Source organism: Prionailurus viverrinus, chromosome E3 (assembly GCF_022837055.1).
Source record: "Prionailurus viverrinus isolate Anna chromosome E3, UM_Priviv_1.0, whole genome shotgun sequence".
Classification (NCBI taxonomy): domain Eukaryota; kingdom Metazoa; phylum Chordata; class Mammalia; order Carnivora; family Felidae; genus Prionailurus; species Prionailurus viverrinus.
In genome coordinates this window covers 19,610,180-19,625,623 of record NC_062576.1, presented here as the reverse complement: position 1 = coordinate 19,625,623, position 15,444 = coordinate 19,610,180, and the positions used below count along the sequence as shown (strand labels likewise).

At 44.4% G+C, this 15,444-nt stretch overlaps 1 protein-coding gene across 7 annotated transcripts in view; it reads right to left on the bottom strand.

Moving 5' to 3' along the window:
- XPO6 (exportin 6) overlaps positions 1-15,444 on the bottom strand; it is a 104,589-nt gene that overhangs the window by 67,130 nt on the left and 22,015 nt on the right. For all 7 annotated transcript variants that reach the window (XM_047839391.1, XM_047839392.1, XM_047839394.1 and 4 more), the window contains exons 2-4: positions 6,424-6,514; positions 2,517-2,629; positions 1,512-1,709 (exon numbers count right to left, since the gene is read on the bottom strand). In XM_047839391.1, the coding sequence (XP_047695347.1) occupies positions 1,512-1,709; positions 2,517-2,629; positions 6,424-6,514 (402 nt within the window). The remainder of the gene's footprint in view (positions 1-1,511; positions 1,710-2,516; positions 2,630-6,423; positions 6,515-15,444) is intronic.

Below are 15,444 nucleotides of genomic sequence, written 5' to 3'. Positions count from 1 at the left end.
CTCCTCCTTGAGATTATAAGCTCCAGAAGGCAGAGCCATTGTTTTGTTTCATTACCATCTCCCCACACGTTTAGTTAGCGCACGGCTGGTATCCAACAAACAACTTACTGAGTAAATGCATGAATCTCCTTTGCAGTATCAACCCAATAAACCTTTAGATAAATGGAGTCGCTACACAAAACAATACTGAATGAAGAATTTCTGTATCACTTTAAGGCAGTCTGAGAGAAGCAATAAGGATGCTCTATTTTTTTCTTAGTTGCTAAGAAAGAATTAGTTTCTAATTCTTTGTAACAAGAGCAGACAGAATGTTAGAAAATCCTGAGCCTACAGTCACCGAGACACTAATTCAAAGAATTTTATTCTATAAACGATACCTAATGCCCATTTCCTGTGTACCCGTGACTACCTCAATAATATGAAAGTGTTTCCAACTTCCGCATAGGATTCAAATGAACAACGGCATCTCCCGCTTGGCTTTTGGGTCCCACCTTTTGCCCTGATGACTTCCAAATCCTGACCTGCGCCCGACCACCTTCCCGAGCCCCAGATCCACAGCTCCCAATGTCTCAGGTAAAGAAGGAGGGCACAAATATTAAGTGCCTTTTCTGCCAAATTGAATTCCCCATCTTCCACCCCAACTCATTTCCTCTTCCTTCACCCCTGGCCTGGAGAATCTGCTATCTGAGCCAGAAACCAGGAAGGCATTCTAGATCCCGCCCTTGCCTCACCTCCACCACCCAGTCACTAACCACAGCCTCCTGACTGGCTCTCCTAAGTGCCCCGCCTCCACCCGCCAGAGAGGCCCGGGGGCCAGGTCCTCACGGTAGCTCCTATCTTTCCAACAGCAGCGTCAGGGGTCCAGCCTCGCCCCTCTTCGATCCACACCCCATACTGTTCCAGAGTTGTGGCTCCAACACGAATATGTGGCCCTGTCTTCCCCCCTTCTACACACTTTTCATTAGCTCCCACAGAAGGACTATAGGTTACAAATTGAAGCCCCCTGCAAGAGCAGGGCCCTTCCCGGCCTGGCCCCAGCCCATCAATCTGGTCTCTTACTCCAGCACCCCACCGCCTCACCCAACAACACTGAGGACACCTCAGCTTCTGGGGTCTGCAGGCTGTATGCCACTGCTGCACGCCACACACACTTCCACAGTGTCGGACGATCGTTTGCACAGCTATCTTCTTACTAAAGCGTAACCGTCAAAGGCCTCAGCCATGCACCCCAACACCTGGCACAGGACCTAACAGGCTTTCAGATCTTTGCTGAACAAAATTTCCCATGAGGTTAACAAAGCGACTGGGTTATCCACCCCCCTCCCCCCGCCCCCGTCCAACAAGCACAAAGGTACATGTCTCAAGAACACGAAGTGGATAATTTGTCCTACGATGACCTCACTACTGCAGTTCCAAAATGCTAATCTGAAAACTCCCCCTCAAGACAAGGAAATAATCACTTCTACAAACAAACAGTTTATGAGATGAAGTTTCCTTAGGCATATCCTTACCTGTAAAATGTTCGTAAAAAAGTCATGGTAGAACATGGGCCAATCTTGACGGCCAATATCAACAATAACTTTGCAGAGCTTGTTCCGGATAAAGTAAGGTAAGGTTTTGTGGTGAGCCAAAAGGAGTTTGGGCAGGCAGCTACGGATTTCCATCTTATCTTGAGATGGGACCCCAAGCCACATTTTATTGATCAGATTCTGAAAAACAAATACACGTCTTCTAAGTGAACCATCTGTACACAACAATAACCGGCTTTCATCCAACGGTTAGCTACATCATCTCAAACAAAAGACCCTGCTTTTAAACAAAGGCTTAGGGCAATTTAGCAATAAGAGTACTAGGAATATTCAAACCCTATAATACAACAATCCCATCCTCGAAAGATCCACTAAATAACTTCACAGAAACAAAAGGCTCCATGTGCAAAAACTTTCTATTACACCACTGTCTCTGATGGCCACCAAAAAATGAAGAAAACAACTTTAATGTTCAACAACAGGAGGACCACTTGGTGAATAATGGTATAACCACTTATATAGGAATATAATTTAAAGGCTAAATGGGGGGGGGGGGGGTAGCAGAATACAAAGAGGCATGAGCAACATGATTATAATTAGGTTAAAAAGAAAAGATATACACAGGAAGACAAAATTTGGAAGAGGTAAAATAAATGAAAATGTTTCTGGCTGGGTAACAGCATTATGGGTATCACCTCTCCTCCCAAACTGTTCCTCTTTCATTACCTTTCTCTTTTAAATGATGACGTGGAAGGCAAAGTTACACGTTACCAAACCAGCCCTGCCTCACCTTTCTGGGTTGAAGATGGAAAGGTGCCCCAGAAGCCAGACATCTTGACGGGGGCGGCGTGTGGGAGGAAGTCCCTGAGCTGAGCTACTGCTGTTTCCCTGTCAGCTGCACCTCAAAGCTAAAGTCTAGTGCCAATGACCTGGCGTCGTGACTACAAAAGACTTTTCAGAACAGTATAAAGGCATCTGACAACTCACCTCAAACACCGTTAAACTGTACATCATGACATAGTCATTCCTGGTGCTGGAGAGGAAGTACAGGCAGAGTCTCCAGGCTCCTATTTGCTGGGCAAAGTTATCAAGAAGCTCCTCTGAAAAAGTGAAATAGCAACAAAGAAGGCTATGAAAAAGACATGAAATTAACACATGGCTGGGCTGTCTCATCAGGTTTTTAAACACACATCTCTCCATATAACTGAATGGCCCCCAAAACAATAGCAAAATCCAGCTGCGTCTTCGAGATAGAAAGGACAGACTGTACATTTTTCTGACTCTGACTCTGAGGTGACAATGAACATGGACAATGTGTTCAGCCATCTACAATCCAATAGCCTAAGGGCACTAATTGAGGCAGAGAAACTTTCAATGATAAAGTTCTTACTTAGCCTAAAGTGTGGGCAGACACTGATCAAAGTATCATTTTACCTTATAAACGAAGGCTAATTGTTAACCTGTTTCCTCTGGGTTACAGGCTATATGTATTTCCTCAGGACTCAACAGTGTTCACACAAACACACACAAAATGATGGCTAGAGAAGCGGGACAAGAAAACATTAAGGCTAACCTTATAAACACAGGACAGGAAAAAAATGCAAGAGAATTACAGATGGCTAATTCTCTGTATTTGGTATTCGTTTGGTTTCATTCTAAACTACCACATGGGGGGCGCCTGGGTGGCTCAGTCGGTTAAGCGTCCGACTTCGGCTCAGGTCATGATCTCGCGGTCCGTGGGTTCGAGCCCCGCGTCGGGCTCTGTGCTGACAGCTCAGAGCCTGGAGCCTGTTTCAGATTGTGTGTCTCTCTCTCTGACCCTCCCCCGTTCATGCTCTGTCTCTCTGTGTCTCAAAAATAAATAAACGTTAAAAAAATTTAAAAAAAAAAAGCTGTAAAGAAATATCCTTTTAAAAAAATAAAAAATAAACTACCACGTGAAAAACGGTCTGTAAGTAAGAGTAGCAATCATGGGAGTTACCACGAGCAGCCCTGTCCACATCAAGTCAGTTAGAAACGGTTTTCCCCCTCCTGAGGCTGCTGGTACCACCAGCCAGAAGCCCAAGACAGCAAGCACTGAAAGTCTGTCACCACGTTTCCGAACACACTGCCCCTTAGTCATATTGACCTGCTACACAGGGCACGAAATACAAAACAAAGGGGGTAAAAAAATTTTAAATCAAAATAAACATAAATTTAAAAGGTCAAAAAGGAAGTTTAAAAATAGAAAAATTTTGAAGAGTAAAAGGATGAATAAAAGACAAACAACCCCCACAGATTCTAGGAAGCCCCTGGAAAAGCAGGAAGGACCCTAAGATCACTGCTCTGCTAGCAGAAGACCTCACTGTAGTAGCCTTACGGTTAAGTAAAAGCTTGTATGAATCCCAGAGCAGGAGTCAAACTGGAAAGAACGAGCTCTGGCTAGAAATGAGGAACGCTGGGCTGGAGACTGTGCTGCTCACTCATGGAGTCTGATTCCGAGGGATCAATGCTCCTCTTTGATGCTTCGGCTTCCTCCACTGTGAAAATGACCAGACTGTCCCCTGAGGTTCCCTGCTAACAGCTGTACCTCTAGAGTACTAATAACGTGCCTCCTTTCCGCCACCTCCCCAGGAAAGTTAGTTTAGTTTATCCTAAACTATGGAAAGGAAGCACGCGGTTCCAGCCCACACACTCAAACAAAGCTCCAAAGACTAGGTACAAAGAGAAGCCAACTGAGACACACCCACCATATAGAACCAAACCCCTGAAGACTCTCCTTAGCCTGTGTTTAAATTAGACATTTGTAGTATCTGGTTATTTAAAGCTATTTTAAAATCAGATTAGAATACAAGTTTAGTTAAGAGGTTCCACTTTAAATTTCATGAACACTGAAGGTGAGCAATATTTGCTTGGCAAACCAAAAACTGAGAGAAAACCCAGGGTGACTGGGTGGCTCAGTCAGTTGAGGGTCCAACCCTTGACTTCAGCTCGGGTCACGATCTCACAGTGTGTGAGTTCGAGCCCTGCATCGGGTTCCGTGCTGACAGTGTGGAGCCTGTTTGGGATTCTCTTTCTCCCTCTCTCTCTGTCCCTCCCCTCCTCAAAATAAATAAATACTTTTAAAGAAAAATTGTTTTAATTGAGAGAAAGACCAAAACCACTTCAATTATAAGCTAAAAATAGGACTTCAAAGGTATTAGTGTTGGGATATAGCAGATTGATGTAAGAGAAAGATTCTTCACCTGCTTTGGTAAAAATCACCAGTTGTATTTTTACTGTTAAGTATCACGTACTTTGGCAGCATGAAACTAACAACGATCCCTTGTTGATGAATGCTCTGGTTCTCTACAGACACTCCGTCAGAAAAGACAGGCATATATGGGGCAGGCCCAAAAGAGAGCACCAAGTTTAAAAGTAGAAGAGTGGGGCGCCTGGGTGGCGCAGTCGGTTAAGCGTCCGACTTCAGCCAGGTCACGATCTCGCGGTCCGGGAGTTCGAGCCCCGCGTCGGGCTCTGGGCTGATGGCTCGGAGCCTGGAGCCTGTTTCCGATTCTGTGTCTCCCTCTCTCTCTGCCCCTCCCCCGTTCATGCTCTGTCTCTCTCTGTCCCAAAAATAAATAAACGTTGAAAAAAAAAAAAAATTAAAAAAAAATAAATAAAAGTAGAAGAGTAAAGAGGCGCCTGGGAGGCTTAGTTGGTTATGTGTCCAACTGTGGCTCAGGTCATGATCTCACGGTTCATGAGTTCGAGCCCCACGTCGCGCTCTGTGCTGACAGCTCAGAGCCTGGAGCCTGCTTCGGATTCTGTGTCTCCCTCTCTTTCTCTCTCTGTCCCTCCCCCACTCACACTCTGTCTCTCAAGGGTAAATAAGCATTAAGAAAAAAAAAGTAAAAGTAAGAAGTTCAACTACCAGAAGCTGATACGATGCTCAAAGAAAGCGAGAGAAAAAGGGCTGCAGCCAAAGGTCTACTGGCTACCTGGAAATCCAGACCTTAGTCAAACCTTGGACCAAAGGCAGAAATCAGCCACAACACCCAACTGGCCAACATGACTTAGAGAAGCCAAGTGGGGCAGAGAAATGGGCCTCCAGAGTCCTAGAGACACGCAAAAAGGCCTCCCTGGAGGTGAAAACAATGAATGTAAAGTTATTACCCAGCAGTCAAACATCCGAGGGAAAAGCTTTTAGGTTGCGACAGAGAAGAAAACATTTTCCATTTTCAAGTTCAGGGGTTAAGTGAGGACTCAGAAGAGGGAAAAGAGTGCTCTAGGACCACAGTGCAGCATGTCTCTGAGGCAGAGATCTGACAGTTCACAGTGCGCTTCAATGGATAATGCTCATGTAAACGAATATGAAATTCAAAAGGAAATTCTAGAAGGTGCTGAGATTCCCAGGAGACCCAAGGTAATTATATCTTCATCTCTGTTGTCTGAAGCCTTTATTCATCACAACTTGCAGAATGGGGGAGACAATCCTAGAGATAAAGATGTAGCAGCAGCCCCCAAGGGAATACCAGTTACATAAAGGACCTCTAGGCACCAGATAAGGTTTGGATTGGACTTCTACACACCAAAACCATGTCGTTCTGACACTTTTAGGAGCTGTTTTCTTAAGGTCACAGTCACGGGCTTCTGTGACAGAAGTTCAACTTTGCTGAAATTAAGAAGAGAGCGGCGGGAGGGGTTTTCCACACTTGGCCAGAGAGAACCCATCACCGTGGATTATGGCGGGTTCCGTGAACCACAGCCCTTGATTTACAGACGCCACCGACCAGCAAAACAAGAGCCAAAAAAGAGCCAAGAATTTAGGGGGAAACAAGCAGGCCTGACCAGCCCAGGCAACCGACTCCTTCCTCCTCACCACACACTTTGTGTGTTTGAAAGGACTCTCGGCGACGCTCAGCACTTCACTTACCTATCTCACGTTTTCTTTCGTTGGTTGTACAATCGTGGAAGAATTCTGTCATCAGACTTTCCAATGCCCTGAGGGAGGCTTCTTCAGAGGCCTAACAAAGGTATTTAGGAAACAAAAAAAATCAGTAACTGTGTCTCCAGTTCTACTTTCCTCAGTTCCCTCCAGGTCACATTCAACAGCAATAGTAATTTACTTCCTCAAACATCTTGTTTCAACATTCTTCAAATACACAGGATTCAGAAAACCTGAAGGGAATTTCCCAGCTGGCTCAAAACCCAAATTCTGAGTGTATTCTACATATCCATGCTACCGTGCAATCGATTTTCAATTATTTATGCTAAGGCAAAGGGAACAAATGACTCAAAATTTAATTCTGGAAGTATATCGAAAGCAAATTACCAGCCCCTGGCCCTGACTGAACAGGCAGAAGAGACCCAGGGAGAAGGTCAGGGCTCCCTACAGACTTCCTGTCCACTATACATTTGCCCCAAGTCTAAACAATTAGCCATATTTTGATTCACAACAACTGCAATCAAACTGCTGCATGGATTCCTGGGGGTTGTTGTTGAAGGCACTTCAGGAGCCACACGTTCTGACAACTGTCCATCTCGAATGAGCAGCCACCAGAGGCTAAGGCGAAGGCAGCGAGGAAACACACTGAGCAGCAACCCCCAATCAGCACATCCCAGCCACGGACCCATAGACAGGCAACCGCTGGGCAGAACCGCTCAGGTGGAGAATGAGAGGGGAGGTGCTCTCAGCCCCAGAGCCCACCGTCTCCCTCTTCCGTCTGCGGCTCCAAGCCCACTCCCTCTTCTCGCACTCATGTAGGGGCATCGTTTGCAGCAATGAGTTTGGGTCCGCCCTCCTTCACTTGCCCATCTGCGGGAAGGCGAGCATTCCTAGACCATTTCTGAATCTGCGCCGGCATTACGTACCCAGAGACCATCAAGAGCCAAGAGCAGTTCTGATTTCTTATCTCTTCATTCTAGTCTCCCCGCTCCTCCCTCCTCCATATCCTCTCCACTGTCCCCACAGTTAAGAGCCGATGATAAAAATTGCATTTTAAAGCAACCCCACACTCAAATGTGTTATGTAATCAATCTGTAATGTTACCAGAGGCCTCCACTTGGCAACCGACTTTTGAAGACCCTGAGGAACTGGGGCCACCTCTGTGGCAACACCGGCATTTCTTGGGCCTGGTACCAATTACAGGGGCCGAGTCAGGCTTACACCAGCCCGGCCACATCAACTGGCATGCACAAGCACACCACAGAGCACACAGGGGTCACGTTCAAGTAGTGCCAGGCACGGCTGTCCCTCCCATGCCGCAGTCATACGTGAACGGCTGCGTGATGTGTCATAATGGCTGAGTGAGGAATTACTGTATAATAGTTACAGCACTTGGGATTTGTCTGAAGTTTACAGCTATGATCAGGATTGGCCCCTCTTACTCTGTTTTCAAACCGATGCATCAGTTCAACTGAAAAATATCCTTGGATTGCAAATTAAGCTATTTTCTTTTTAACATTTATTTTTGAGAGAGCGCGAGCGAGCACGACTTGGGGGGAGGGGCAGAGAGGAGATAGAGCATCCGAAGCAGGCTCTGAGCCGTGAGCAATGAGCCCGATGCGGGGCTCGAACTCACAAACTATGATATTGTGACCTGAGCCAAAACCAAGAGTCAACCACTTAACCAACTGAGCCACTCAGTTGCCCCTGCAAATTAAGCTATTAAAAACTACGTATTTTAGGGGGCCTGGCTGGCTCAATCCGTAGAACACGTGACCTAATCTTGGGGTCATGAGTTTGAGCCCCACACTGGGCATGGAGCCTACTTAAATATATGTGTGTGTGTGTGTGTGTGTGTGTGTGTGTGTGTGTGTATGTACATATACACACACATTTTTTTTTCAAATGGAGAAATAACCGGAAGGTCAGACTAAAATAGCCCACAATCTTTTTTAACCGGTTTTCAACTTTTTGTGTTGATCGAAACATCTCACTGTTCTCGCTTTCTAAGTAAATGCTAAATATTCAAATTCCTAAAATGAATTGATGTAAGTAAAAGAATGCTTTGATCTGTTTCATAAATCGACTTGGTATACCCATTTGATTCGGGGGAGGAAAAAAAAAAGATTTGTTGGGGCACCTGGGTGGCTCAGTCGGCTGAGCATCAGGCTCTTGGTTTTCAGCTCAGGTCACAGATCTCATGGTTCCTGAGTTCAAGCCCTGCATCGGACTCTGTGCTCACAGTGCAGAGCTGGCTTGGGACTCTCTCCCCCTCTCTGCCTCTCCCCTGATTCCTCCCTCTCTCTCTCTGTCTCAAAATAAATAAATAAATAAATAAATAAATAAATAAATAAATAAATAAATAAGCAAGCAAGCAAGCTTAAAAATGTTTTGTGAAAGAAAAAAAAAATTTGTTGTTTTAAAAACAGTCTGTGTGGGGCGCCTGGGTGGCACAGTCGGTTGGGCGTCCGACTTCAGCCAGATCACGATCTCGCGGTCCGTGAGTTCGAGCCCCGCATCGGGCTCTGGGCTGATGGCTCAGAGCCTGGAGCCTGCTTCCGATTCTGTGTCTCCCTCTCTCTCTGCCCCTCCCCCGTTCATGCTCTGTCTCTCTCTGTCCCAAAAATAAATAAACGTTGAAAAAAAAATTTTTTTTAATAAATAATTAAAAAAAAGAAAAAAATAAAAACAGTCTGTGGGAAAGATCTGAAAGAATCAAAGGAAAATCTCACCATTTAACTTACTGGCAAAAAAACAAAACTTAACATAAATTAAGAGATACCTGTTGAACTTAGGTCATCTACTGAGTTAAAAATAAATCAGTAGTTCCTCTGGAGTCAAATGGGTCCTTGAAAATTAAGGACACATCTTCAAATCACACCTGCTCCACAACTTTTTCTTGTAGTGAATCATTTCAGGGTAGATCCTAGAGAACACCCGAGCTCAGCACATTGAGGCAAACCACCACCAAGGTCTAATTTGTACTGGTTCTTCAGGGACAAGTTGTGAACTTGACAATCACCAGCCTTGTATTAAATGCTGCTGGGACAAGTTCAGGACAATCTCTCCAAAGAACGCACCTCTAACTCCACTCCCGGTCCCATCCACCCTCACTGCCCAAACCCGAGCTAACCTTCCAACAGAAAAGTGGACAGATGAAAGCATCCACATGGATCACAGGATGGATGCTCCCCACCGAGTGACGGTTACACGAAAAACGAAACTCCAAAACCTAACCCAGTAGTATCACCAGGAGCTTGCCAATAAAAACAAATAGCATGCTGTTTACATTTTCAATCACTTCTACAACAGCAATATTAACACCTACCTCACAATGACCCACATAAAGCTACTATGTAAACTCTAAAGAATTACCTAATTCATAGTTATGGCCGCTATCATTTTTATTTGGTCTTAAATACCAAATGAAAACAAACCAAAACAAAAAATTGAAGTGGTAGGCCTCCTTTGAAACTGGAGATTCATGTCCTCAGGCTTTACGGGCTTTGTCCAAACATCTCTAATGAGGCTTTTCCAACTGGATTTCAAAATGAAACTATGTAAAAGTTTACAGGAGACAAAAAGGAGATCAAAGTCATATACACAGAACAGAGATGTAAAGACAGAAAAGATAGGTTCAAGACCGGCAGAGAGCTCGAAGGATATTGGCGAATTCCTCCCGACTGGCAAGAAGGCTACTGGAACCTTTGCCAGATGTTTCAAGGAGGGGATGAAGTCAAAATCCAGATTGCTGTGGGTTTAGGGATTAAAGGCAAGTAAGGAAGTGGTAAGATTCCGTGCAGACTTCACCTTCCAGTAATGAAGGAACAAAGGACATAAAACAAAACCCACGTGCCATGATGTGGTAGGAAGAGCAGGCTCCAATTCCCAAAGACTACTCAAGCCCTGTAGTGACTAACTTATGAAGCACACTCAGGACTCAATACACCCAACTGCTTCCCAGCTTGTGCTTGGGATGTAAGATCCGGATCTCGAAGAACTAAGGAAAGACAAGATTAAATTAAAACCAAGTAAGACACATTCACACAAAACAATTACAGTTGGACAACAGATATAAAATGTGAGAGAGAAAATATAAAGCTTCTAAAAGATAACGTAGAGCATCTTCATGACTTTGGGGTAGGGAAAAATTCCTTGAAAAGGACACATAAAAGCACTAAACAAAGGGAAAGATTGATAAATCAGAATATTCATCAAATGGCATAAGGAAGAGCACGCAAAAGAAAGCCACAAAATGGGAACAGAGGACTTTCCAACAGAGGACTTAGAGTACAAATCAGTAAGGAAAAACAAAGGATTCAACTTTTTGACAAATAGTTAATTCTAAGAAGGTATTCAAAAAGCCTATTCAGGGACACCTGGGTGGCTCAGTCAGTTGAGCATCTTACTCTTGATTTCACCCAGGTCATAATCCCAGGGTCACGGGATCGAGCCACACATCAGGCTCCACACCGAGCATGGAGCCTGCTTAAGAGTCTCTCTTTCTCTCGCTCTGCCTCTCTCTCCCCCATTTGCACTCTCTCTAAAATAAAAAATAAAAAATAAAAAATGTTAAGCGTATACAGAAAAGAAGTGCTCAACCTCATCCGTTGTCAGGAAAATGCAAATTAAAACCATGACGGCACTATGCATCTACCAAAACGGCTAAAATTAAAAGGACAAGAACAAGAGTTGGTAAGGCTGTTGAGCAGTTAGAACATGCACACACTGCTGCCGGTGAAGCATACACTGGCACAACCACTTCAGAGAGTGGTTGAACGGCGGGACAGAAGAAGATAATTTGCAGGTGACATGTCCAATAAAGGGTCAGCATCCAAAATATATAAAGAACTGATACAACTCAACACCCAAAAAACAAACAATCCAATCAAATAATGGTCAGAAGACATGAACAGACATTTCTCCCAAGAAGCCAGAGATGGCTAGCAAACACATGAAAAGCTGCTCACCATCACTCGTCATCAGGGAAACACAAATCAAAACCACGATGAGATACCACCTCACACCTGTCAGAATGGCTCACATTAACAACTCAGGCAACAAGGGATGTTGGCGAGGATACGGAGAAAGAGGAGCTCTCATGAATTGCTGGTGGGAATGCAGACTGGTGTAACCACTGTGGAAAACGGTATGGAGGAGTATGGAATATTACTCAGCCATAAAAAAGAAAGAAATCTTGCCGTTTGCAATGACATGGATGGAGCCAGAGAGTATGATGCCAAGTGAAATACATCAGTCAGAGAAAAATACATGATTTCACTCCTATGTGGAAGTTAAGAAACAAACAAAAATGAGCAAAGGAAAAAAAGAGAACCAAGAAACAAGACTCTTAATTATACAGAACAAACTCCTGATTACCAGAAGGGAGGTGCATGAGGAGTTGGGTGACACAGGCGACGGAGATGAAGGGGTCACCTGTCACGATGAGCACCGGGTGACGCACGGAAGTGCCGAATCACTCTATTGTACACCTGAAACGAATGTAACACCGTATACTAACAATACTGGAATTTAAAATACTTTTTTAAGAGAGAAAACCCTTGGCAGCTGAACACATGCATCCTTTATGATCCTGCAATTCTACTCCTTGAGAACTCGAACAGAAATTGGTACACGTGTATCAAAAAAACTGTACACAAATGTTCACAGCACCATTATTCATAATATCCAAAAAAGCCAAAAGAACCCAAATAAGTATCACCAGTGGAATGGATAAATTGTGGTTCATTCAGCAGGAAAATATCATAAGACAATAAGAATGAATAAATATCGCCACATGCAACAACATGGATGAATCTCACAAACACAACGTTGAGTAAAAAGAAGCCAAAACACACTCTTCATTATTCGTTGTATGTTAATTTTTAAAACAAGCAAAATAATCAGAACAGTGGTTACCTCTGGGGAAGAGGGATTCTGAGATGCTGGTAACATTCTGTTTTCTTGATCTGAGTGTTAGCACACAGGATGCACATTAGGATTTGTGCACTTTTCTGCAAGTATACATACACCATTTAAAAAACTTAATGGCATACTTATTTTTAGCGTTCAGGTTGTTATGTTCAGCCAGTGAGTTTAAAAGTTGTGTTTTTTCCTCTCTCAGCACAACTACTGAGAGCAACTGGGGGCCTGAAGGTCAGGTCTGAGTGGGAGACTCCTGGATTGCTGGGAACCATCACCTATGTTTTCAGAGCTGTTAGGGGGACAGCATGAAGGATTACAATCCCAGAAGCCTGTGTATACTTCCCCAAGACTTCCTCGGCTTACCTCAGTAGCAAACTAAAACCCTGAGGCAGGATGAGAAAATAAACCTGGCTCAGAAAACTCTCTCGGAGTGTATGTATCTATCTAAAATAAAGTTTTCTGTTCCACAAAGAGTTAAAAATCTGCAGCGCAGAGGAGCTTTCAGCTGTGCCTGCTCTGACTTTATCTGTTCCTTTTATTGCACTGCTCACGGTTCAGTGGTTCAGAGACCTACCTACCCCTGACTCATTTATTAAGGAGCAACAAAGTCAACCAACACCCATAATCGCCTAACTACAAGGAAAACTTGAAAAGGGAAGGATCACATCATCTGAAATCTTTGACTCTTCCTTCTATCTTCTAAGATCACCAGGCCACCTGGTTCTTGCTTTACACTGTCTTTCAGATTTGCACTTTTTCCCTCATCACTTCTATAGGCCCTGATCCCCTCCTGCCTAGATTACTATAACTTCTCTTCCCTGGTTGCCTTGATGTCGGCTCTCCCAATTCCAGTCCAATCTGTGCTTCGCCACCAGATGAATTCTTCTAAACATGGATTCTCTGTCCCAATTATTCTAAATCTAGCTTTAAAGGGCCTTTGAATCTGGACTGAGAAACTCAGCCATTCATTCAACAAACAAATAAGCCCAATGCTCACCAAGTAACTGACTCTGCATTAAGCCCCGGAGATGAATATCGATAAGACTAAGATGAACAAGACTGACTGACCCCCTGACTTCAAGGGACTGGAGGTAGCCGGGGGGAGAGAAGGGGAGAGCCTATGATAAAAAAAAAAGTAGAATAGGATGGTTTACGAGATCCAGTAGTGACAGATGTATAAATGGCTTCCGGATCCCAAGGGAACGAACTCCGTCTGAGGGAGAGAAGGAAGGCTTCACAGAGAACATGCGTTTTGGGTTTTGAAGAACGCAGAGTTTACTAGGATGAAAGGAGGAAAGCACGCCTGACTCACCATCACTCACCACAGGAAGCCATCCCTCCATTTTGAGCACGCATGGTCTCCCCAGCAAGTGTCTCCTCCCATCCTGCACCTGCTCCTGGGTCTGCAATTCATAGCTCTACCTTCATGACGTTTCTTACAAAATGAAAGTTCACAGCATGGCTCCCTTCGCTGTGTGTACCTCGTGTTTTTATCTCTTGCAATCAGTACCAACAGTTTTGCCCATGGCCCTGTTCTCTGGTCAGTTCAGCACGGCACAATTCAAGCGCACGGGTTCCGAGACTGCATTCCTCAGGTTTGAGCCCAAATGCACCTCAACCTCAGCCTAGTTATTTAATCTGTCACTTTTTTTCCTCTTGTGCACAACTGGGGATAAGAGAACCTAACACATGGGATCGTTCTAAGGATTAAATAATCTGTGTAAAGCACACGGTGAACATAATGCCAGGAATAAAGGGCTGAAAGCCCCATCTGTCACTGCTAATACTTCATAGGTAGTGGGCCTCTCCATAAGCAGAACATAAAATGCCTGGGAAGACACTCTGCCTAACACATTTGTATTTTCTACCACATCCAGCATGGACTGGTGCTCAAATGTCTTACAGTCCGAATTCAGGAGAAAAAAAGGAACAAGGAGACAGTATCACTTTTAGTTTCTCAGGAATACTGGTAATCCTTCCGAATTTAAAATACACGCGACTATTTAAAATTCCCCCTTTAAGGCCTCGGACTCACATGCGTTCAATAAACATTTCTGGAAAAAACGGGAGAATGCTAACCATTCATCTTAAAAAGACACTGAGACCCAAAGCGGATAATATGGTGCTTGGTCCTTAACTTAAGACACGTACATGGCAGGTTTCTCAAACCCCACCTAAAATTTGTAATGTTTTATCTACTTGCCTCTAAAATGCCCCCCACCGAAGCATAATCTTTTTACAAAATCAATACCAGGGGGGAAAAAATGACTCTTTTCTCAAGAAGCTTTTATCAAGCTTCCTGGCACCTTTCCCAGTATGTTCCTCCCAGGAGGTGACTCAGATGAGCCTCCTGCACTTGGGCTCATGGCCTCCTTGCCGCCAAACCCAGAAACATGAGGACCAGCATCCCAGAGTCCCACTCAAATATCCTGTGGCATATCCAGAACAATGCTATCACTCTATTTGCCTGTATAGAAAGGTTTCTGAGAACAAGGATTCCGCACTAGCCTCTGACCAAGGCTCGAAAGTACGCGAGGCATACCTGATGCGTTACAACAGATGCCATTAGTGAAGACATTTCAATCTCTTACAAACTTTCTAGAAGCTAACAGGATTACCGTGGGTGTTCCGACTCTGAAGAGAACACTCCTTCTCCCTCACACTCTTCTTCACGGAAGAGGAAACAGATGAGGAAAGAAGGCCCTCTGGCCTTCAGGCCTGTCAGAGCATGAGACGGAATAAGCAGCTTAAAAGAATGTGCGACGGGAATCAACAACGTGACATCTATGTGGCCCCTCTGAAGTCACTCGGCTCAAAAAGCCAGAAAGCAGGAAAGCCTGGAGAGGAAGCCCTGGTCAGGAGGGATTCACAGGTCTTCTCCCTCCTTTCCTGTCTCTGCTCTGTGTGTCTCAAATGGCAGATACTATCCTAAAAAAAAGAAAAAAAAAAAAAAAAAACCCTAAACACATCCTAATGAGTAGAAATCTCGCTTTACTTCTCTAAAAGCAAACTGTTGAAACCGGCTGGACCTCTGAAGTCCAGCCGTCAGAAGCGCAGGCGCTGAGGCCGGGGGTGCCGAGTGCC